Source organism: Aphelocoma coerulescens, chromosome 20 (genome assembly GCF_041296385.1).
Source record: "Aphelocoma coerulescens isolate FSJ_1873_10779 chromosome 20, UR_Acoe_1.0, whole genome shotgun sequence".
In the NCBI taxonomy this organism is placed as follows: domain Eukaryota; kingdom Metazoa; phylum Chordata; class Aves; order Passeriformes; family Corvidae; genus Aphelocoma; species Aphelocoma coerulescens.
The window spans coordinates 10860827-10884724 of NC_091033.1; the positions used below are offsets into that span (position 1 = coordinate 10860827).

Below are 23898 nucleotides of genomic sequence, written 5' to 3' on the forward strand. Positions count from 1 at the left end.
ATAAATATAATAAATTACAGTTAAGTAACATCTTGAAATTGTGAAAACTGAAAACCCACGCGAAACGAAACGAAGGAATCTCCAGCGGTGGCTCAGCCACAGCAACGAGGGGTTTGGGGCTGATTTTCTATAGGGACGCTTTTATCCGTGCCGCCTCGGGGCTAGGGCTTCCTTGGGTTTTATTTTCTTTCTCTATAGCTTTTTCACATTTAAAAAATTATTTTTCTTTTCTTAATATCCTTTTTTTAATATCCCTTTTTAATATCCTTTTTTTTTAATATCATTTTTTTCCCTCAATTTTATCTTTTTCTTTTTTCCTTTTTCTTTGTTTGTTGGGGGGGGAATTAGTTGTTTTGGTTTTGTTTTCCTCTTTTGCTCCGCGGGCACAGGGACACAGGGATACCCTGCAAGCCGTAAACGGCCGCTTTTGCCGAGCAAATAAATACATCTCCAGCCAGTTGCGTTGCATTATTCCGAGGGAAATAGCTGGCATTCCTGCACCAGTTTATTTTGGAGCTGAAATTTCCCACCCTTCCCGCAGCGCTGCTCCCTGCGGAGACGAGGCTGGACGGGCTCCCCCGGGCGCCGGGACCGCACGGGCGGGCAGCGCTGGGCTGCGTTACCGGAGGGCTCCCGGCAGGGCCCGATCCAGTCCGTAGAGGCCTGCGGGCGACAAAATTCTGTCCGCCCGGGGATGGAGCAAGCGGCGGGCGAAATTCGCCGAGGGTTTTTCCCCGTTTCTCCGGGGAGGAGAGAGAGGCACAGCGACTTTGCGCAAAAGCGCAGTTAATTCCCCGGGACAAATCCCTGTAACGATGGAATTATTTCCTCGCTGGCCGGTACCGGAGGAGAGTTAAATCGGCTGAATTACCCGGGCTGATCGGGCTGCTGGGACTAAAAGCTCCTTTCCCTCTGAAGTCCCTTCCCGGCTCGCACCGACGGGGAACGGCGGGGAAAGGTTTTTTGTCCCCGTCGCAAGGCCAGAGCGACTCGCCCGGGGGGCTGCAGGGAGAAGGACCCTTCTGTCTGCTGCTCCCCCCGGGGAAGAGCAGAGCACCTGGAAGCGGGGCAGCCCCGACGGGACCGTGAGGGGCCGGAGAGCTGCTCTCCGAACGTGGCAAAGCCGCGCTGAGCCCCGGGCACGGCTGGAACGGGCAGGCTGCGAGCATCGCCGCATCCTCGGCGGACCCGTGGGCCGCTTGAGAAAGTCAGGGCGAGCCGGGGGCAGGCTGAGACGCCCCTTCCCCGTAAGGATGGGGTTTATGTCAAAACAAAACCGGAGCGCTCGCTCGGAGCAGAAAACCACCCGCTCTAATCCTCGGCTTCCAGATCCCCGCCGGGAAGTTTTCGGTGTGTTCCCCAGCATCTCCCGGCGGCCCCGGGCGGGGGGGCATCGCCTCCAGATGGGGTGTGGGAGTGAACCCCAGAAACTCAGCGGGGCCCGCAAAGGAGGGAGCCACCCCCAGCCCTCCCCGGGGGCGGGCGGACACCTCCAGCCTCGCTGCGGGGGCGGCCGGGGGCCCGGGGCGGTGCTGGGCGCTCTGGGGGCCGCATCCTGCCCCCGCTCCGCCCGGCCCCGCCGCCCCGCGCCAGGGGGAGGCTGCGGGCGCGTCCCCCCCGCCGGGAGCGGAGCCGGCGGGACTTGTCCCGTCCCCTCCTGCCGGGAGGCGCCCAATCCCGGCCGGGACCGGGGCTGCCCCGCCGGCCGTCACGTGGGCCGGCCCGCACCGGGCCGCCGTAAAGAGCCGGAGCCGCCGCCGCCGCCGCCACTTCCCCGCCGGGCGCAGCCAGGGACGCACCCACGGGAGACGGGGCGGCGAGAGGGGGGACACCGGGGGAGGGCAGCCCCTCTCTGCCAGCGGGTGCGGCTGAGTTGTTTTTTCTCCTGCCTCGCCCGTAAATTTTATTATATATATTTTTGTATTATTATTTTTATTTTCCTGGGATTTCCCTGGATGGTCTGAGCACAGCTCCATGCCCCCACGGCCATGCCCGGCTCCGCTCCCGGCACGCTGCCATGTGAGTACCTGTGCGGGAGGAGCGGGCCAGGGCGGGATGCTCTTGCGGGGTTCGGCGGCTCGAGCTCTCCGTCCGCACGGAGAGGCCTGCCCGAGGGTTATTGAGCTTTTTAACAGGAAAGCGGCAGCGCTGGTGGCTGGGGGACGCCGGGGATGCTCCTGATCCTGGACCACTGCCCAGATCCGTCGGGACCCAGTTCCCTGCGGGAACCCGAGGGGCCGCAGCCGGCCGCGTCCTCGCCAACAAGGCCCCGAGCTGCGCTCCAGGCCCTGGGTTCTGGAAAAAAAAAAAAAAAAAAAAAAAAAAAAAAAGACGGGAAGGGAAATACTATTGGGAAAAAAATTTAATTGTTGGAGTGTTTTTCCGGCCCCTTGGAGGTGCCCAGGCGGGCGGCGGGGCGGGGGAAGGTGCCGGAGGGGTCGCTGCCCGTTCCAAGGAGGTTAATTCTCGCCGTGGCTGAGAGGAAAGCTTAAAAAGAAAACAAAGGAAAAAAACGTACAAATTTCAGCCCCTGCTTGAGGCAGGGAAGAGGCGTTTTCGGCGGGGGAAAGGCCGTCGGGTCGCCGGTGTGTGCGGGTCTCAGCCCGCTGCTCTCGGTTCTCCCTCCAGGTTCCTCTGAGTGAGCCCCTCGGCACCGCCGGGCCGCAGCCGGCCGGGCCCTGAGCAGCCGCCGCCGCCGAGGACGGAACATGTATCAGGGTCTGGCCCTCACCCCCAACCATGGCCAGTCGGCTTATTCCCACGACTCCAGCAACTTCCTCCACTCGTCCGCCGGTTCGCCCGTCTACGTGCCCACCACCCGGGTGCCCTCCGTCCTCCAGACGCTGCCCTACCTGCAAGGCTGCGAGCCGCACCAGAGCCACCTCGGCAACCCCCCGGGCTGGGGGCAGAGCGGCGGCGAGGCCGCGGCTTTCAACGCCGGCAGCCCCCACCCGTCGTCGGGCTTCTCGTACTCGCACAGCCCGCCGGGCAGCAGCCCCTCGGGCCGCGACGGCGCCTACCAGGGGCCCCTGCTGCTGGGCGGCGGGGGCCGGGAGCAGTACGGCAACGCCTTGGTGCGCTCCGTTAACGGGTCCTACTCCAGCCCCTACCCCGCCTACGTGACCCCCGAGATACCGCCTTCCTGGACGGCCGGACACTTTGAGAGCAGCGTGCTGCACAGCCTGCAGACGAGGCAGGCGGCCTTGCCCGGCCGCAGGTCCACTTTCGGTAGGTCGCCGCCGCCCTTCAGCGACGTCTCGGGGCGCCGGGTGGGAGCCATCTCCATCCCAATGTCAAACCCCATCCCCACTGCCTGTCGGTGGCCCAGCCCCGGGATGAGCTGTCCCGCTGGCATTCCGGACGGGAGAGGAGAGGATGATTTTATCCAGGGATGGGGAGGTGGTTCGGGAACGGGGTATGTGCGGCTGACCCTGCACAGAGGTGGGATAAGGGAGGGGGGTGCTTGTGTGACAAGAAGGGCAAAGACCACGTTTCAAAGCAGAGCAATTCCCCCGGAGGACAGAGGAGCAGAGGCCGTTCAACCCCTTCCCTCCCCACCCCACCACCACCCCCGCGATATCTCCTTCCCACAATATCGACTTTGTGCCTGTGCTTCAATACTTACCCTTGTGTTTAAATTAGCGGGGCAGATTTATAGCTCCCTCCCTTTTAAGTAATTTATTGTGGTAAATTAGTTTATATTTGAGCAGACTCTCGGTCTCCTCATTCGCCTTCGCCAAAACAGGTCCGTAGCTGCATTGCTCTGCGGCCTTTGGGGAGACACCGAAAGGCGCTCAGGCGTTGAACAATAAACTTCAATTCCTTTGCATCCACACCGAGAGTACCTTTAAACCAAGCACTGAGCAAATAAAGTTTTGGGCTTGATTTAACAGGACTCTTCGTGCGCGGGGTTTATAACCCCGAGGCACTCCACCAGCCTCCTCCGGTTGTGGTTTGCAAAGTCCTTTAAAAGCCACTTCAAGATCTCAGGCGCGTTATCATCTTTACTGCGGTGAACCGAATTATCTTATCTTCACCCCAAGAACAAAGTTAAAGCAGGGAAGCAGCCCCCTCCCCACCAAGCTGCCTCCCCGGCTCGGCTTTTCCTCCCACGCCGGCGATGCTGGGCAGCGGTTTCTTTCCAGGATTTTCTCTTTGTGAAAATCTGATGTGTTGTGCGGGAAAGAATCGTCCTGCTGAGGGAGGTGATGCCTCAGAGATCTTTTCTGCACTGTGGATTCGGTGCTTTAAGATCCAGGATAGCGGCTGCCGTCCTCTCTGCCGTTTATTTTTGCTCTTGGATAGTGTAAACTCTCTCAAGTAGTCTAAACTATTCTTTCTTTCTTTCTTTCTTTCTTTTAATTTAATGAGTTACTGCAATTTTTTTTACCTTTTCTCTTTACATTTTATTTCTATTTTCCATTTTCCTCCTTTTAAAGTTTTGCTCTTTCTCCTTTTTCTTTCCGTTGCATCATTTCTTAATCTGATCGAAGATTTTATAATTTTTAAAAAAATAATAATAAAAGCTATTTTTCCTCGTAAGAAAAGAACGGGAAGAATAAATTATTTTTAAAAAGAGGGGGAAAAAAGCGGTAGGAGGAAAAAGACCGACTCTCGATTGAGAGGTGCCCCAGTTTCGCTCCGGGCTACCCGTTTGCCGCTGAGCCGTGCTCGGGGCAGGGATGGACTGCGGACGGTGCTCCGCCGCTCCTTCTCGGGAATTTCTTTTTTCCCGGGGACAGAAAAAGTGAGGAAGAGCCTCTCCAGCAGGAATTGGGGGCGCGGGAGGCCGGTGATGCTCTCCTGCGGAGCCCAGGAGCCCCGCGGGTGCCAGCCCGGCATCGCTCGGCGGGCAGCTCTGAGCCTTCCCTGGCCGGGCCGTCGCCCCCGGCCAGCGCCTGGGTGTGTTTCATGATGAAAATCAGGAAAATCACCCCATTTTGTCCCCTCACCCATTTATTTTTGCACCCCGGAGTCATCATCGCACTCTCCCGCTGATGACCCTGCGCCTCCTCATCCCAGGGAGACCCCAGCCGCATCCAGCCCTTTGGCGTCTTTCGGGGAAGGGATGGGGGAATAGGCGGTCTTTGAACAAAATATTAAAAGATTAAGGTGTGGAGGGAATAAAGGGGTTTGGTTCACACTTCTGGGGCGGAGGTAAACCCCCTCCGGCCAGGGATTTCCCCTAGTATTGGGCACAGAGGATTGGAGACCCTCTCCCGCAGGGTCCCCGTGCGCCGGGGATGGCTCCTGACCCTCACGCCGCGGGTGTTTCTTCCAGAGTACCTGGAGGAGTTCCCCGGGGACGGCCGGGAATGCGTGAACTGCGGAGCCATGTCCACACCGCTCTGGAGGAAGGACGGCACCGGGCACTACCTGTGCAACGCCTGCGGGCTCTACCACAAAATGAACGGCATCAACCGGCCGCTCAAGCCGCAGAAGAGGCTGGTAAGAGGGGGAAACACGGCCGGGATCCCCTGCTCCACCCGGGGCTGGCTGGAGGGCAGGGGACGGGGGACTGTAGCAGTGCCTGTGCTGTTGGGATCTCTGTACTTGTGTTAGGTCTGTTTGACCCCCTGTCCTCTCACAGATTAAGTGCCAGGACACCCTTGTTGCGGTGCAGAACCGGCTGGGGACAGGGGGAATGGGATGAAGCCAGAGCGTTTTCTGCCCTGGCACGAGTGCTGGGCAGTGGAGACAGAGCCGCCGGGACTCGAGGGGTCTCAGGGCTGCACAGAGGGTCTGCGCCAGAGCCGAGCAGGGACAATCAGTCCTGCCTGTGGCTGGGACTCTGCGGGCTTCCCCTGGCTCTATTCCTGCAGTGGGTGCATTGCTTTGTATTTTTTTATTATTATTATTATTATTATTATTATTATTATTATTATTATTATTATTATTATTATTATTATTTCCTAGTTTTCCATGCAGGGTGTAGGCAAGGCAGTTGAACAGGAGGCAGGGCTGGTCCTGAGCTGGCCCAGCAGGTTTGTGGCTGCTCACAATGGGAGCAGGATGGGGCCCTGCTCCATGCTGCCTTCACTCTCCTGCCTAAGGGGAAAACTTGGGGTTTGGCAGTTCCCAGTTTCCCTGCTGGTTAAAGCATTAATTCCCTCTGTCAATGTAATATTTGGCTTCCTCCAATTGGGATCCCATGGTGAGAGAGGAAAGGCGCGTCCTTTTTTTTTTTTTTCTTTTTTGTGGAGTTGCTTTGGGATGTTTAAATTTGGTGGTAACAGTTTTGGTTTTAGAGCTTGTCATCAGACGCCGTCATTACAAACAGGATGTTTGTTGGAGCCGTGCTGGGGAACAGCTGGGAGCTCCTTGGGCTTTCACTCGGGGTGTATTCCTGTAGTTATTTCTTTTTATTGCAAAACAAATTATTAGCAATAACCCAACAGTGACAATTTTCTGTGTAAGAAAATCAGTAAGGAGAAAAGGTTGCAATGGAGCAAGATGTTTCATTCTGATTCCGACCCTCGGAAATGCAGCTCCGGATCTGCAAAATGAAATGAGTAGTAGATCCATGGAAAATCCCCCTGTTTTGTTCATCACATTAAAATCAAGGCATTTGTGTGAAACATTTAGCATTATCCAACAGGATTTGCCTGTCTCTCCAAAATCCTTCTGTCTCCTTAAATGTGATGACATTAAATCTGCACCCCTGATCGCTGCTGTGCTGCAGATCTCAGAGTTACGCTGCTGATTTCTTCAGAGCAAACACGATCCGTGCACAGAGAGAGGTGCAAACCAGTTCAAATCCAACTCTGCATTTCAGACTGCCATCCAAATGTGTCACTGGATGAATTTCTAGGGGATTTTTGAGCAGCTTTTCCCTGGGAACTGGAGACATCTCGCTGCTATTCCATATTTTATTTCAGCACGTGGGAAGGGAGACAGCCGTGCATTGCCTGCACCCTGCCTGAGCCTCATTGGTAGCACCCGTCAGGCATTTTTCAACAAACATTTCACCAAAGTTTTCTGATGGAAAACGCTTGCTTGCAGAATTAGACCGTTTCCCAGAGATGAGTAAATATAGCTGGGAATTATCAAAATACTTCCAACCATTTTTATTATTTTGGCAATAAATACAATGATAAATCTCAAATGAAAGAGCTGATTCTTGTCCAGAGGAAACCTTTTCCTAGGGTTGAAATATTTGAGGTGATTTTGATTTATGGATTAGAGAAGGGGCTGCAATTTTGACTTTCCATCCTGACTTAGGAACTAAACCTTGGGTTTTCCCAAGGCTGTGAAATGTCTTGTTGCAACAAGTTCTGCCCTATTGGAAGAAGAGAGATCTACTGATGATGGGCAAGAGGGTGCCAGCTCTGGGAGCCGAGCAGTGAATGCAGTGACTCCATGGCTGCAGGAACAGTGAAATCAGCTTTCACAGTGCAGTGAAATACAGACACAGGAAAGAAAAAATGGTTGCTTTTGTCCTTTACGTTGCGACCTTTGTTCTGTACGTAGACACTGTGCTGGGAGTTATTCTGACTTCTGTTTTCACAAAGCAAAGTCCCCCAGAAGAGAACACAGCATGGCCCAGATAACACTGCAGGAATGATGTCCTGCAGCTCAGCCTGCTCGTGCATAGGAGAGGGAGAGCAGCAGTAGTGTAGTTTCCACTTCATTTTTTGTTTCCTTTTTTCGAGATAAGGGCAACATCCTCTACACAGCAGGGACAGCCATTCTGCTCCAGCCTGTGTCTGGATTCAAAGCACTGTGGCTTTCAGCAGAAAAGGTTTTTGTTAGAGGAGGATGGAGGCAGCACTTTATTTTAGGCAGCGCCTTTTCTAGCCAAAGTTTCTCGGTGTGTTTCACAAGATGGTATCTTAGACCTAGTCTGAAAAGCCAAATCACTTTTGGAACCAGGAGCAGCTGGTGGAGTTTCATGGCTCGTGCTATTTCCTCTGTTAAGAGGGGATCTGCCCTACATGTTGCAGTACAGGAGGGGCAGATGCAGCAGAATCCTGAGCTGAAGGACTAATCTGAATTTTTTCAGCTTGGCTCAGAGGATATTTTTTCCACCTCGGCCCAGGAGGAATTTTTTCAGCCTGTCCCTTTTTACAGTTTGCAGCGCACAGTGGGTTTGGTGACGCTTTTGGGGAAGGTGGGGATGGGATTGATCACAGCCTTTGGACAATCCAATCACACCCTAGAACCACCCAGGCATCACGGTGTGTGCCTTGGTTCTCTTCTGCCTCTCAGTTCTTGCTGCTCCCTCATCCTCCAAGGTTCAGGTTTGCCCAGAGCTGTAGTGACAAAGGCAAATCTCAGAGGATGCTGCTGCCTTTGGCTCTGAGCCTCGGATCTCCCCACTTTCAGGAGCTGAGCTCAGATATCTCAGCATGCTTTGCTACAACTTCTTTCCTGTAAACCACAAGTCCCCTCAAATCTGCTGGAAATGGGGGCAGAGCAGCATTGATTAAATCTGGGGGTTCAGTTCCTTTTTTTTTCCCTGTGAAACTCGGTGGTTTCTCTTCCACCTTTGAAAAGGAGGTGAAGCAAAGTCCCTGACAGCTTGGTCTCCCTCAGAAGGACCTGCCCTGCTGCCTTTGAATTTTTTGGGCTCTCCAAGCAGCTCTCACACACAGTTAATTCAATAGGCACCAACTCACCATTCCTTGAGCTTATCAGCAGCACTTGGCTGTCAAGCCAGGTCTGTGAAGAGTTTTTGTTTGAGTGTATGGTGCATTTGTATAAATAAACACTGAGCACAATGTTGAAGTCAACAACTTCCTAGACAAGGTCAGAATGGTACAAAGGCAGTGGGGTGGAGGCAGGCAGAAATGCATTTTCTTTCAAGAGAATTGCTGGGAAACCAGCAATAATGTATTGTACCCATGTCCTTCAATGAGCAGTGGTAGCCTTGACTGTCTCTTGCTTGCTAAGATGGCAGGTTGTGGTGCAAGAGCAGGTTCTCATGGGGTTCCTGAGGTTTAAATTGTAGTATTGGTTGTGGAGGATGGTTTCTTCTCTCCTTGGCTGTGTGAGGAGGAGCCAGCCTGCAGAGTGACATTCAGGATGCGTAGAAGGTACATGTCACTGTCCCATCAGGAAGCCCACGAGCAGGTTGTGATGCAGTGCTGGCAGGGTGGGCAGACCTCTGGCAGGGCTGGCATTGCCCTTGGGCCACCAGAGCCACAGGTCTCATTGTCATCTCATCTGCAAGCTGTGGACACAGCATCCTGTGAAACAGGGAGAGTGTGTCCCTCCCTCACAGGGACTTGTGGTGGCCCAGAAAATTTGAGACTTTTGAAAGGGCTTTGTGTTGGCCTTTCCCCATCGGCAGGAGAGGACAAATTGCAGCAGTTGTCCCAGGGCTGAGTGCCTCCAGATTCCCCTGTGTTTCCAGCAGGAGCTGGACCTCAGAATCCTTGCATCCATCAGGTTCTCATCACCTGCCTCTGCTCCCATCAGAGCCGAGGTCCCTCCTGGTTGCAGGGATGAGCAGCACAGCCCTGGCAGCTGAAAGGCTCTCAGGGCACTGTAGCTGCCCCAGGATCTTGCTGTGACACCAGGTCCCTTATTAGGTACGAAGATTGTTGTCTCATCCTCTGTGCCAGGCTTGTCAGCTCACACCTTGGTGTATTATTATTTTTGCCCGGTTATTTCTTGCAAGCTGATTAATTCCCAAAGTGATGCCAGTATTTGCATATAGTTGCTGAGACCTCTTTGCTGAGCAATGAGTGAATCAAACCTAGGGCATGTCACTTGTGCCTCTTGAAATTCAAAACTGATCTTTATTTGACTGCTAACCTTGTAAAAACATTTCATTTTTATTCCTACTCTTCCCCACCTCATTCGTTATATTGCTCAGTCAGGATATCAAACAATAATGGAAAAATAAACAAACAGGGAGTTTTTTATTGCCTCCATCACCTTTTGTCTGCCTTTGAGTGGATTCAAAGTGATTTTTCTGAGAGCTGAAGAACTTATTTTGACACCTGAATGTGGAGAGGCTGAGATATTACTTATGCCACAGGTATCTAACACTTAGTGAGATGTTTTATTAAAATGGTTTCAATACCTGGTGTTAAGAGACTCTCAAACGAAATGCCTATTGAGCTGACAAGTCTGTATAAAGAGAGATGGGAATTTTCCAGCAGCTTGGAGGGAAGTTTTCAGAAATTAGTTTGCTGCTTCTGCCAGAATGTTTCCTTCTCCATTTGGAATTACTAATGTTTCAGAGCCAGCAACCACTGCACTCACAAAATATGTCATTAATTAATGTCTGCAGGGTGTTTCTAGAGCCCGTAAGAGAACAGGTTATCTGTGAGACTTGAAGAATAACCTCCCTTGTCTCACCATGGACCAGTTCAGTTTGGTTCTGCTCAGTTCAGCCAACTGATTCCAGTTGTCTTAACACAGAGATAAATTGGGATGTTTCTAACTTTAGTGGTAGTCCTGAGTGCAAGAAAACAGAAGAGCTCACTCAAAGCATGAATTTTCTTCATGCATTTAAAGCCCAGCTGGCATTTTCAATCTCTTTCTCCAAGTGGATCTCCTGGAGGGAGGTTCTCTGTGCTCTGAGTCCTGATCACTTCCAGCAGATTTGTTGGAAGTTTGTGAAATTAGTTGCAAGGATATTTTCCAGGTTTATCAATCTAAAAAATAAAAACAACAACCCAAACCAGAACAACAACAACAAACCCAAACCAAACAAACACTTGCAAATTAGAGTGATCTCATTTGAATGCAATTTCTTTGATCTGAATTTGGCTCTCGCTTGTGTTTCACATTTCCCGGGAATATGGTGTACTTGGAGATGTCATTTTTATATGAAAGGAAACTTCCCAGTCCATCACTCCTGTGTGTGCACTCACGTGTTCGTTTGCTTGTTTTGAAGTCTTCATCGAGACGTGCTGGCCTTTGTTGCACTAACTGCCACACCACCAACACCACCCTGTGGAGAAGGAACGCCGAGGGAGAGCCCGTCTGCAACGCCTGCGGCTTGTACATGAAACTCCATGGGGTGAGGAGCACATCCACACCGGGAGGGACCCTCTGGGGTTTGGGATCACTGCCCAGCAGCTCTAGGAGATCAGCTCTGGAAGGACCAGCCTCTGGACTGGACCCAGAAGAGCTGTACCACAGTCCCATCTCCTTGAACAGTTAAAAGTTCAGTCTACTGGGGTGCTCCAGGGTGAGGCTGAGGGAGTTATGGAATGCTCTCAGCTTGCCCAGAGATGTGGATGCTTCATCCCTGGAAGCGTCCAAGACCAGGCTGGATGCATCTTGGAGAAACCTGGGATAGTGGAACTTGTCCCTGCCCATGGCAGACGAGCTGGAACTAGACAATCTTTAAGATTCCTTCCAACCCAAACCATCCTAAGATTCCATGAAAAGAAAGCTTACCAGGCTCCAGTACCTGGAGACTGAAGCTTCCCAAACCCAAACTGAGATAAGGAGCTTATTTCCTCTCTATGTGCTAATTAAGAATGTGTGAAGGAGGCTGCAGAGCCCACATGGAGGCTGATAACATTTACCCACAGAGGATGGGATCTGTTGGTGACACATCCTTCAGCCAAAGAGGAGACTCCAACCCTCCATAAGGCTTCTTCAAACTTCTGCCATAAAGGCTGAAGCCTCTTTACCCCATGCCCATTCCCTCTGAGCCCTGTAGGCTCTCAGTCTGTCAGTGTAATTTAATAGGGCCCTGTCATAAAGGTCACTAATAAATCAGGAAAAGAAAAATAGGAAATAAAGGAAAAAACAAAATTTGTGGGAAAGCCTTAGCTGTTAGCCTTATACATCTTCCAGCCAAGGCCTGATGCAGAGAAAAATAGCTCTTAGTGAAGGACAAGGACTTTAGGGGCTTTGCATGAGCTACAGCACAGAAATAGGAGAGCAACACATGCGGGAAGGAGCTGAATAAAATACAATATTAATGATTCCAAACTTTATGAATGTCAAGGTACCACGACCTCTGGCCATGAAAAAGGAAAGCATCCAGACGAGGAAAAGGAAGCCTAAAAACATTACCAAAGGCAAAGCCTCAACAGGTACAGTGCTGCTATGATCCATCCTGGGGCCTTGGAGCACAGTTCACTTCAACATGTCTTCTGCAGGAAATTATGACAATTAAAAATAATGGGATTTTTTTTCCCTGATGATTGCTTTAGATCTAGGGCCTGTATTTATGCATAGACCTCGTTTGATAGGAGGATGCTTGGTAGGAAATCTCAGTGCTGTCATGTTGTTGTGAGATTCCTCTGGACTGTGGGCACCTGGCTCCAGTGCAGCAGTGCTCATCTTCAAGCAGATTTGGGATAAATTAAATAAAGGGGAAAAACCACTGCCAGATTTTGAAAGGGTTCCCTCCTCCTCCATCAGACTCTTGACATAGAAATACAAAACCTTTTCTGACAGAGATATAGTAGAAAGAGAATAGTAGAATCATGCTGTGAGATGTCATGGTTGCCATTAAAATAGAAATTTCTTTAAGAGCAGGTTTGCACCCACATTGCTTCACTGCCCTCTACCAATTCTCTTCTAGGATCCACGACTTCGGCCACTAATTCCCCTTCTTCCATAACCAACTCAGACAGCACGGTCACTTTAAAGTCAGAGCCCAGCACAACCTCCCAGTACCCCGGACAAACCATCGTGTCGGTGTCCCAGGTAAGGAGCAGGGCCCAGAGCCATCGCCTGCTGGGGTGGATGATCCACACGCCGCTGCCCTGGGGGACCTTGATGAGGTTAAGCAATTAATTCATTGTGCTGTGGCCACCAGCCTGATGGACTCCCTTAGGCTGAGAAAAGCAGGGAGCATGAGCCAAGATGCTGTGGATGAGAAAGGTCTCCAGCTTGTTGGCTTTCCATTGGATTTTTCATCCTGCAGTGGGGAACTGGGTTGTCCAAGCTCTGCTGCAGCTTCAGTGCAGAGCTGAGTTTAATTCCCATCTCCTGCCATGAAAGCACAACACTGTTGAGTTGATGAGATCAGCCCAGGGTGGAATCCTCTGTAGCTCCCAAGAAAAGGCTTCCTGGGCATGTGTTATCTGCACCTTATAGCCCTGAGGTGCTCAGTGACCACAGAGCTGTGATGCTGTCAGAGGCCTCACTTTTGTGCCAAGTTTTTCTTAGGGGCTGGTTGCTATTTCATCTTGGTATAGGAAAAAAAGGCTCTAAATCAACTCACACATCAAAATTTTGTAGCCCAACACTGTCTTTATGCTGAGTCTAAGCCCTCCCTGAGCTGGACATTTGTGTATGAAGGGGAAGATCAGCCCCAGCACCATATGGGGTAGGGAATCTTTTGTTTGAAACCAAGAAAGGTGGTTTGTGCTGTGCTCTGAAAAAATATACACACACCTAAAGATCTCCAAACTGGATATATTTAATCAATGAATAAATGCAGATGGGCCCTGGGATGCCTCCTCTTTGCCTGGTCATTGTAGTTGCACTGAGGTTGCAGCAGCCTTCCTGCCCAGCTCCGGAGTGCTCTGAAGGGAACTGGAGCATCAGGGATAACCCACCCTGGTCACAATCTATCCTAGTCCTACCTCTGCATTATGACAAGGGTCCAGTGGTTAATGAGAGTGGTTAAGGCTTTCTAACATCCCTCTGCTTCCCTCCCCGGGGCAGGCACAGAGCCAGTCGGACGAGGCGCTGGCCAGCGGCCACGGCGAGTTCAAATTCGAGCCCGAGGACTACACCTTCTCCCCCAGCAGCATGGCCCCGCAGCCTGGGCTGAGCGTGCCCCTCCGGCAGGACTCCTGGTGTGCCCTGGCACTCGCCTAGGAACCCCCAGCCTCCAACACAAAGCCTCGGGACCAATGTTTTTGGCAGTCCGAGGGGCAGGAGGACGAGCTGCCCCGGTGCCCCGGGATGTGGGGGCCGAGCCACAGCCACAGGACAGGTTTCTCTTGGAGGATGCCCATGGAAAACGCCAGCTGGATGGGGCTGGGATGGCCCCACTGTGGCACCAGGTCCCCAAAATCTCATCCTTCCCCAGAGCAGCCCAGGGCTGCCTCCCCAAGGCCGGAACCTCGGGGCCGCCTCCGTTTTCCCGGGGAAAGCCTTCCTCCTCTGAGACGAAACCAGCAAATAAATGCATCCCAGAATCTATGTTTATTCACAGTGATTTCTCCCTCCTATGACTCCACTGTGTGCAATTTATTCCACTTTCCAATAAAAGACTGTAATAACATGGCACCAAATAACTTAATTTTATTAAAATGTAAGCTACATGGCCTGCCTTATGTTTTATTGGCCACAACAGGAAGAATAGAGAAAAAAAAAAAAAAAAAAGCAATGGTTGTTTTAAACATTTACTGTTTTATATTAAAAACAATCATCTCTATAGAGTGTTAGCTTCTGAAGTGTTTTGCATATCAACACTGAGCTGATGAGTCATACATGAAATAAACACGCTGCTCTTCCCTTTCCAGCTCCAAACAAAGAGGTTTTTAGTATTATTTTAGGCAAACAACATGAAAAAAAAATGGTCAAAACCTCCCAATAATAAAAGAATACTAAAATGCTGGTTTTTTCTTTTGTATTTCCTGATTGGTTTTGATGTTGCCAAGTCTGAGCATTAGAAAATCAGAAGTTAGTCCTCCAAAACTTAAAAGAAAGGCTTGAGGGACTGAAAAATAAGGGGCATATTAGAGGTGTAATTGTTTGCATCCAGTTTTGGGGTTGTTTTGAGCGGCGGATTTCCAGCTTTCAGCCATGCAGAGCAGATTGCTTTTTAATTATTTTAATGAAGGCCAAGTAGAAAACAATTTCTTGGAGCTGAGCTGTAGCAGAAATCTTCAGTGATGCAAAAGCCACAGCACACTTCCAAAAGCTGGCAACAGCATGTTTCTGCAGCATCTCAGATGTGGGAAATGGGGAGATATGCTCTGTAAGGGGATCCTGAAAGTCCCAAGGAACCTGGGGATGAGGAATAGACCATATAGAAGAGGAGAGAAGAGTGGGAAATGAAGGGGGAGCAAGGTCATGAAGTTACTTATGGCCTACTTTATTTATTATTTCTAAACAAAATCCCCAGCCTCTCTGTACAGCTATTTATGGCCAGGAAACTGTCAAGTAATAGTTCCTTAATATAGAAGTTGACCTGTCCAGGGCTTCCTGGAGCAACTCTTCCTCTTGTCAGAAGAGATGGATCGCTTGATTTTTATTATAAACAACAGGCTAAAGAGGATCAGGGAGAGTGAATCTGACATCAAGTCACAACTCAGCTGAGACGGAGGATGATGCTTTCCACCATGCAACCCTTTCTGGAGGAAAGGAGATGCTCCAGGCACTAGGGAGCACTGGTCCCCTGCAGGGGCTGCTCTGTGCAGGCACGGTGGGGGTTCAAGCCACCCTTTTATCAAAGCCCATGGGTGAAAACTGTCTTTGGAGGAGTATTTTGTGTGCCTCCAGAGCTTCCCTAGCAGCCTGCATGATGCCAAGCTCCAGTGCCAGGGCAAAGGCTGTCATGGAATGGCATCCCTCCAGTGCCAGGCCAGCACTGGCACACCGGGTTTGCAGGGCCAGGCTCTGGCCATGGATCTGCATCTCTACTGTTTGTTTTTCCACTCTCTGGCCAGCCAACATCCGCAGCAGAGCCAGGCACAGCCAGGCAGCAGATAAGCCAGCAGCACAAGGCTGGAGGGTAACACCATTCCCAAATCCAGCCCAAACTGTGCCTCTGGAGTCAGGGCAATGGGTGATGTGGCCCGAGCTCAGGCGACCTGCTGGCGCCCAGGGTGACGTGTCACGGCACAGGCTGGCAAGAGGCAGCAGAGCCCTGGGTAACGAGCAGCACTCCTGGGCAGCTCCCCAAACTCCAAACTCTGCAGACAGGAAAAAAGGCAGCACAGCACAAGTCATGGCAAGATGATTTCTATGGATGATGGCAGGGGGTCCTTGCTTTTTCATCTGCGTGACCCCGAGGAGGAGAGTTATTTTAAAGGCAAACAAGGAGACCTAAACAATGCCAAGATGTTGACACCAGTGGCTCCAGAGGTTTTATTTATTGCCTGTTGGTAACCGTCGACCGGGTGTCAGGATGCTCCAGGGGCTGGTGACAGACGAAACGAGGCAGAGGGACAAGAAGTGAAACAACTGGGACATGTGTAATTTTTCCTTCCTGCTCACTCCCTGCCCTCACTGGGTGACATCATTCACAATGCCATTTTTTCATTTCTCATCTTCCAATCTTTCACTCCCATTCCCAAGGCAGGAGCCATCCTGCAGACTTGTGGGCCTTGGTCTCCTCATGGCAGAAGCAAAGTGTCTGCCCAGCCCTGTGGGAGAGGGGAAATTCCTTCCCTCCAGGTCCTTGCACCCAGAGAGGAACCAGAGCCTCTGTGCAGGTCCCAGGCTTGCAGACCCACACCCAGAGGGATCCATGCAATATTTATCCATTCCCCCGGCCAGTTGCCACTTTGAAGTCCTTCCCTAAGGAATCCATGTCCCTTTGTACTCCCCATTACATGGAAAAGAGGAGCATTTGCCCCAATAGGTGCGAACAAAAACCATGGGAAAGTTTGGATCTTCCCAGCTCATACTGCATCCTCAGTCCTGCTCCTACAGCCTCCTGGTGGCACAGCCGAGCTCAGCTCACAGTTTGTCACAGGAATTCGAATGTTTGGGGTGGCAGGATTGAAGAAGATCAGACAGAAGAATGAGGTTTGGGAGAACCAGACCCTGCAGCTGACCAGGATGGGGGCTCCCCCCAGAGCAGGCACTGTCCCACCTCTCCTGGCTCCAGCCAGGTTGGACCCTGCCCGACCTGCTGTGCCAAAAGCTCTGCCAGCTTCAGAGAACAACTTTTACTTCTCTTTCCCAAACTTTTCTCAGCCTCTTTCATGCTCCCTCCCCTTCCAAGGCATGAGGTGTATTTGCTCTCCTGCAGGTCTGGTGGCTTGTGGACAACTATTCTGTTTAATGCTGTTGTACAGCTGCCTTGGAGCTATCAATTGCCTTTGTTCAAAGGTTGCTTGCCCAGATGACTTTACAACATGACTACAATGATTTGCTCCATTTTGCACTTTAAACTGATGCCACGGTGATTTCTACCAGGTCAGCGAGCGAGTAATGAAGCACTTGAGCCTATAAACACATGTTGTTCTTGTTTATGGTCATATTAATAGCACAATAAAATCATTGCTCACCCAAGCAGTTGTTTTCAAAAAAAGAAAAGAAAAAGGTTGTTTCCTTTAGGTTTCTGCATGGAAAATGGAAAGTTGTGGTTTCATGTCTGCCGGACCCCCAAAGCCCCAGACTCTCTAATGGAGTGTCACTTTTATGCTGGAGCACAGAAACATCATTTTTCCTGTGTTGCACACAGAAATGTTCAGCACAACTTGTGTGGCATCTCAGCTGCTGCCTGGGGTCTGCCTAAACTGCAAATCCCACCCAGCTGGCAGAGGGGTTTGACTGTTCCTCGCATGACACAGAGCCCCCAGGAGAAGCTGTGTGCCAAGTCTCTGGTTTGGCTGGATTGTGCCAGCTGAGGAACATGCCCACCGTGGTTATAAGGGATGGGGGCATCAAAGTTCCTTTCCTTGGTCCTGAAGTTGAAAAATCTAGGAAGCATTATGTGGATCCAAGAGATTTCTCCTGGAAAGAAGGTGGAAGCAGTGCTCCAGGGAATTAAGGGGTATAGGGCTCTGTTGCTGGCTTTTAATCTCTCTGGAAGTGCTTGGTGATACATAGAGACAAATTCACTGTTCCCTCCCAGTCCCTGTCCACTGCTTCACTGCTCCTCTCCAATGTTTTGGGGTTTTTTGCCAAGCTGGTGTCATGTGCCAGCCAGGGAAACAACTCACGGTTGCTTTTCAGGTCAATGTGCTGCAGTAATTAAATATCCAGTCTATTTACTCCTGCAGCAGCTAAAGCAGAGCTGAATATTCGATCTCACCATTGTATGCATAGAAGAAGAAAGCAAACAGCACCGGTCCTTTCATCACATCAGGTGGTCCTTCCTGGAGAAAGCTTTGTGGCCAGGGGTTGGTAGGAGGTGGTGTCTCCAAGAATTTCTTCTGTTCAGTATCAAATTTACATAGAATGCACTTAATGAGGAGCAGTAACACCTTCTGCAAAGTGATTTTTATTTCAAAGAAGTTCCTCCTCAAAGGGAAGCTTGAGCAGCAGCACGTTCCAAAAAGGCTCTTGTTAAATGGAGTTTTTCCCATCCAGTTTTCTTCTTGGAAAAACCCCGATCCCATGGTCTGGTGAAATTTCTACCCAAGAGCACCACCACAGGTAACATGTCATGGATACAACAGGTGTTGAGAGGAAGGATGGGGAGGAGTTTGGGACAGTTTTTATGGTCAAACATGGCAAAAAAAGCATCCTCACCTATAGTTTTCTAATGTCCTGGGACTGCTGGGGTTTACCAGCCTTTGCCCTGTTGTTGCAGGCTCTCCTTAACATCGTTAGGAAATGCATTAATATTGGGATTTCAAGACAGATTTTATAGCAAGCATTTCCAGAGCAGTGTTAAATGGGGCCTACAGCAGACCTTGCTGTTGAAAATGTTGGAGGCTGAGCTGCTTCCAGGGCCAATTTCTCAGCTGGTGCAAGGTAATACTGCTCAGCCACTCTCCCATAGAAACAATTAACCTCATAAAGAGGATGCTGTTTGCATTTCCTGATGACCTAGAAGAAAACAGGAGGAAGTAGGAAAATTTTATCATTCAAGCAGAAGATTCTGTCTTGGTTTGGGTGTAAAACTTGTTGCTACATGTTCTGGAAAAGCTTTGGAAGCCCTCATATTGGGAATGAGTGCAAATAAGCACATGTGGGGAAAAAGATGGATAGAAAAGAGCAAAGTAAAGTGCTTCTTATGATTTTTTTCCTCAAAACCAAGCAAATGGCTCCTAGCAAACAGCGGTAGAAACTTCCAGCCCTTGTTCCAGTTTCACCTGTGCTCACATTTCCCTTTTCTAGGGACAGGCATGGGACTGACCCTTCTGTGGGACCACCTGAAAGACTGTTGGGAGGAAAGGAGAAGTGGGCACAGACAGGATGTGGAGCAGGGCCTGGTGGAGCAGGTGTTGGTGCCATTCCTCCCATCTGTTCACTCCTTGCTTGCAGTAAAGAACAGCTCCACTTCATGAAATGAACGGAAATGATGGGCATTTAGCCCCAGGAACCCACTGTGACACCTGAATGGGGGGGTGCTAAAGCTACTTTTAGTGCTGTGGCCTCAGCCAGGGGGTTGGGAAACACTGCTGGAGACCCCACCCCTCCTGCGTGAGCAGGACTAAGGTGAGCGCCAAGGTGGAATCGGTGTTAATCATTTACCCCTGGAGGCTGTAACAGACACTCCGTGTGTGCCTGTAGGGATCTGCAACAGGAATGTTCAACGGGGAAGCTGCTGCTGCTCAAAGGGCACCAGAAAGTGGCCTTTTGGGGAGGCAGTTGATTCAGATCCACCTTTGTTTGCTTTGTGGGAGCACGTTCCCCGTGCCGTGGGTGTTCAGTCACTGGCAAGGCCATCACTGCTTGGGGACTGCAGGGTGATTGCCACTCCTGAGCCTGACCTTGACATCTTTCCTCTCTGATTAATAATGCCACAGCACCAAACAGGAGCAGGGAAGTTACAGGGAAGGTGATAGCTAATGGTGAGTCAGGAATGATGGTGGTGTTTGAGCCTCACTCCATGGGAATGGGTTTGGAAGCATTTTAAGCTGGCCTTTCTACTGTCCTAAAGCATTTTTAACACCTTATGTGATTATTGATAGAATATGTATATATGTCTTATTAAATAATGCAGATATAACAACAAGCCAAGATTTGGGGTTGAGTTGGCACTCAGGTGCAGCTGAAATTGTTGCTATAACCTTCCTTCAGGAGGAAAAAGTGATAAATACAGGCTGTCATTCCTCCATCTCTAAGTTCACCCCAGTCAACACCAACCCAGAACTTCCTGTGTTCAGCTTGGGTTTCTTCAGTTCATGCCCCAAGCCAGGCTTTCCCCCAGAGAAAACCCTTCCTCTGTGAATCTTGCAGTTCCATGGGAGTCTGTAGAAATCCCATGATAAAAACAAAGGGTAAAAGGACATCATTCCTGAATGTGTTCCTCTCTTGGTTCATCGCAGAGCTTGATCCCAAATCCAGCCTTGCATTCACAGAAAAGGGTCTGTGAGCATGAGCCTGGTGTGCCAGTTTTGTCCTGAGCTGTGCATTCAGGGTGAATGCAGAGTCTGTGGCTCACAGAACAGTCCCAACACATGAAAGACCCCTCAGCTTCTCTTGCAGGAGGCTGAGGACCCAGCAAAGCTGTTCCAGAAGCATCTCTCCCAGAAGGAAAGCTGATCTCATCAGTATTCCTGCAGCAGGCTTTGCTACATGCCCAGGAGTGATTGACAGTGGCTTGAGCTTTGCTTTTAAATCATGCAGCTTTGCCTCATATTAACACATGGTTAGAAAGGATTTAGCAATTTAAAATATTAATAATGGATAGCTCATTTCTGAGCAGCCAGTTTTAATAACAATGCTCCTTCTTGAACAGGCTCTGCTCTGAGGTCACTGGCTGACACTGCTGCTTGCCCTCACCTTCTGAAAAGATGCAGAGCTGTGTCCTGGTGTTCTCCCCTTTCCCTGCTGCGTGGGGTGCCCTGGGCACTCCGATTTCAGGGACAGTGACAGTTCTGTGGTGTTAATGGCACCGCACCTGGGGAGAGAAGAGCCACATCTGCCCCATCACCTCGAAGTCGCAAGGCTGGGAGAGCAGGAGCACCCTGGGGGGCTCATGGGGAGGGGGTGTTAGGCCTGCCCTTGTCTCCTACCCCTGGAAATTTTAGATGTGTCTAAACCAAAGTGCAAACAGGACAAGCACTGCTTTATAACATTTTGGGACAGCCAGGGCAGACTGGAGACACCCCGAGCTTACTTGAGATGTTGACACTTTCTCCTTGGGAGCTCCAGGTTTCAGAGGGTCTCTGTGCTCACACAAAAAGTTTTCTTTGAAGCCTATGGTTGCTCTGAAATGGAGATACCTCTTCATTTTTCCTGGCTTGCTTTGCCTTTGTGGCTTGGTTGGTACCTCACCAATCATTTTGGCCACAGTGGTGTCAGTGGGGCTTGGAACATAACCACAAAATCAGATACATCTGGAGAAAGCTGAGCAAGGTCACCAGGGATGGAGCTGCTTTTGGTTTTTAAAGGCAGCCTGGATAAACAGCAACCAAACCCCCTTCCCCTTGCAGGAGGCAAAAGCCAAAAATAAAACCACAATGGTACCCACAATTTTTTAAATAGCTGCCTTCCACTCATGTAATTAAATTTAGTTTTGATTTTTCAAAGAAAAGCTGCCTAAAGATCAGTCCCTAATTCATGGAAAGTTGGTTTGGATAAAATAGAAATCTACTTACCTCTTAATCAGAAAACAAATCCAAACAAAACCAGAATCTAATTTGAGGTTTATAAGTTTTTTTTTAACTCAGTATTTAAGTGCTTCTGAATGTCTCACTGAAATCCAAAACTAGGAGTGAAAAAAAAAAATGTCAGGGAGAAATCACTGTGATTTCTCAATCTTACTCAGAAGCAGGAAATCTGGCGACTTCTTTGGAAGCTTTCTTGGGAGCCTGACATGCTTTTTGTTATCACTGATGTGTTTTATTGAGGTGCACAATTGGTCTGCAGAAAACACAAGGCAAAGGTTTAGGTTATTTTTCCCTCCTGAGTGAGGCTGCCCAAACGTGGTAATTCATTAAGCATTCTGTGCTCCTGCTAATTGCCAGCTTGGGTCTCGGCTTCAGTGCGGAGCGGATCCTTGGAGTGGAGGCTTATCTCGGGAGCTTCCTGAGTCTGCAGAATTGAATGAAAGTCTCACCAGGAAAAGTGGTTTGTTTTGCTTTTAGTTTGTTTTGTAAGAAAGCTGAGAATTTCCCTTCCCAGCCAAGGCTGAACTGACCATAGGGAAGCTCACAAATTTCAGCGCTTTGGATCATCAGGCACTCGGGACTCCAGAAGTGCTAAATTCCTTTTAAAAATATATAGCTGTGCATTTTCAGTGCTCCAGTGAAATTATTAATTCTGTTCGAATTTGGAAAGAGGCTGTGAATATTTTGCCCTGTTGTCAGTTGATTTCCTTCCTTTCCCCAGAGAGATTTTTGGTCAAACAGAGGTAAAATGCTTAAACTCCAGCAGACTTCCAAGCTTGGCTCCCCACTTTTAACCCTGGAGTTATGAGGGCACTTTCTGGTGTTGTCTTCGTGTCAGAAGTCATCTGTCACATCCGTACTTCATCAGTGGTTGGAGCTGGGATGTCATGAGGCAAAGTGACCTGAAAAAGGTCCAGCATGAGGTCAGTGGCAGAAATGGCCCTGGTTAATTGGCTCTGGATTTTATCATGGAATTGGGGTAAAACCAATCCATATAATAAAGTTTGGATTTTGTTGGAGAAGTGAAACCACTGCTGGGGGACAGTGGTTAGTCCTGCTGAGGCACCTGAATCTACAAACCCATCCTGGAGTGGAGTTGAGCTGCTGTTGAGGAGCTCTGACCACCCCTGCCAGCACCCAGATATAGTCCCCCAAAGACTGGCAAAATCTTCCTAAAAAAAGGTCATTTCAGGCTGAAAAGCAACAAAGCTTCTCCATTTCAAACCAAAAAGGGATTTTTCAGGGGTGGGGGAGAATAAACTATATTTGGAAAACACTTAACCAAGTTGCCTTAACTTAACAACAGCTTTTATTAGATTGCACTTGTCCAGTGAGATTAATGGACGTTTTCCTTTGAAACTCTGGGAGTCTTTCCTAGACACTGGGAATAAGTAGGTTCCTTCAAATGTTCTGCTTCCTACAGGATTTACTGGTGAAAGATTTAATACAATTCAGCACAAACATTTTAACCTTTCCATCTAAAATGCTGAATTCAACCGTTTCCTGAATGTGTATAATTTAAAGGCTCGTGTTTTCCTGTGTCATGCTCTCTGAAGCATTTTATGTCGCCTTGCTCCTATTGACTCTTTTAAGAAAACACTGCAGGAGTATACAGTCACTTTCAGATAACTCAGATTGTTTACTTTATGAATGAAGGAGGAAATTAAATACTCAAATAAAGTTATGCATCTAAGTGCCAGGAGCTAACTGCCCTCTTAAATTTGCTTGTCTCCTTGAAAGAGTCTTTAAATACAATTTATGACGTAAAGAGCCATTCTGTAGTGCTGAGAGGGATCTCCACTCTTTCTGTTATAAATGGATGCTCTCAGCAGCTGCTGGAGTCTGGGCCAGGGACAAATGTTGGGCTTTCAGGAGCTCTTGTGGATCCCATTGTTCTGTGTGGGGTGCAAATAAGCAGGGCTGCTGCCTGGGCTGCTGTTTTGCTGGAATTATCTGGTACAGACCGTGAAAAATAAAGGAAAAGAAGATTTTCTAGCATCATCTAACCAATGTGACACTAAACTTTAACATTAGGTTTAGACCTCAAACCCAGGGAGGTGGTGTGTGCCTGCCTGTGTGAGCAGTGCCGTTTGTTGTCCTGTTTCTCCTGCCCCTGGTTTGGAACAGCTCCAGTCTGGTTTGTATTTAGGGATATAACTCAGACCAGTCCCAAGTTATTCTTGTCTCAGCAGTGTGTTAGCACCTGAGGTAATTGTTTTTTCCTTAAAATAGCTGGCAAACATGATTGAATTTGCATCGAATTAGAAAGTAAAGCAATTCCCCAGGTAATTAACCTTGCAGACTTCCCAGCCTGTTTTTCCACCCCTTTCCTTCAAGAGAATTTCTCTCAGGATTTCATTCCACTGCACTAATGAATCACTACAGTAATGGGAATATGATTGACATGCTGAATGTCCTTCCTCGAGCCAGAGCGATTACACAGAAATAATTAAGAACAGGCACATGTGGCCAGTTTGGCTCTGACAGATACAGGCAGGGTTTTGGGAGAGGCTTGGGGGCTGCCAGGGTGCCAGAAGGACTCAAGTGCAGCCCTCCCAGTAGA

General features: G+C 49.6%; 1 protein-coding gene across 1 annotated transcript; it reads left to right on the top strand.

The window, feature by feature from the left end:
* The first annotated feature begins 1802 nt into the window (after positions 1-1802).
* Positions 1803-14155, top strand: GATA5 (GATA binding protein 5). Its single transcript, XM_069034204.1, has 7 exons — positions 1803-2019; positions 2629-3228; positions 5282-5448; positions 10850-10975; positions 11918-12005; positions 12500-12624; positions 13591-14155. Exons 2-7 carry the CDS (start codon positions 2709-2711, stop codon positions 13744-13746), a joined length of 1182 nt encoding a protein of 393 aa, XP_068890305.1. The 5' UTR covers positions 1803-2019; positions 2629-2708; the 3' UTR covers positions 13747-14155.
* The last annotated feature ends 9743 nt before the right edge of the window (positions 14156-23898 follow it).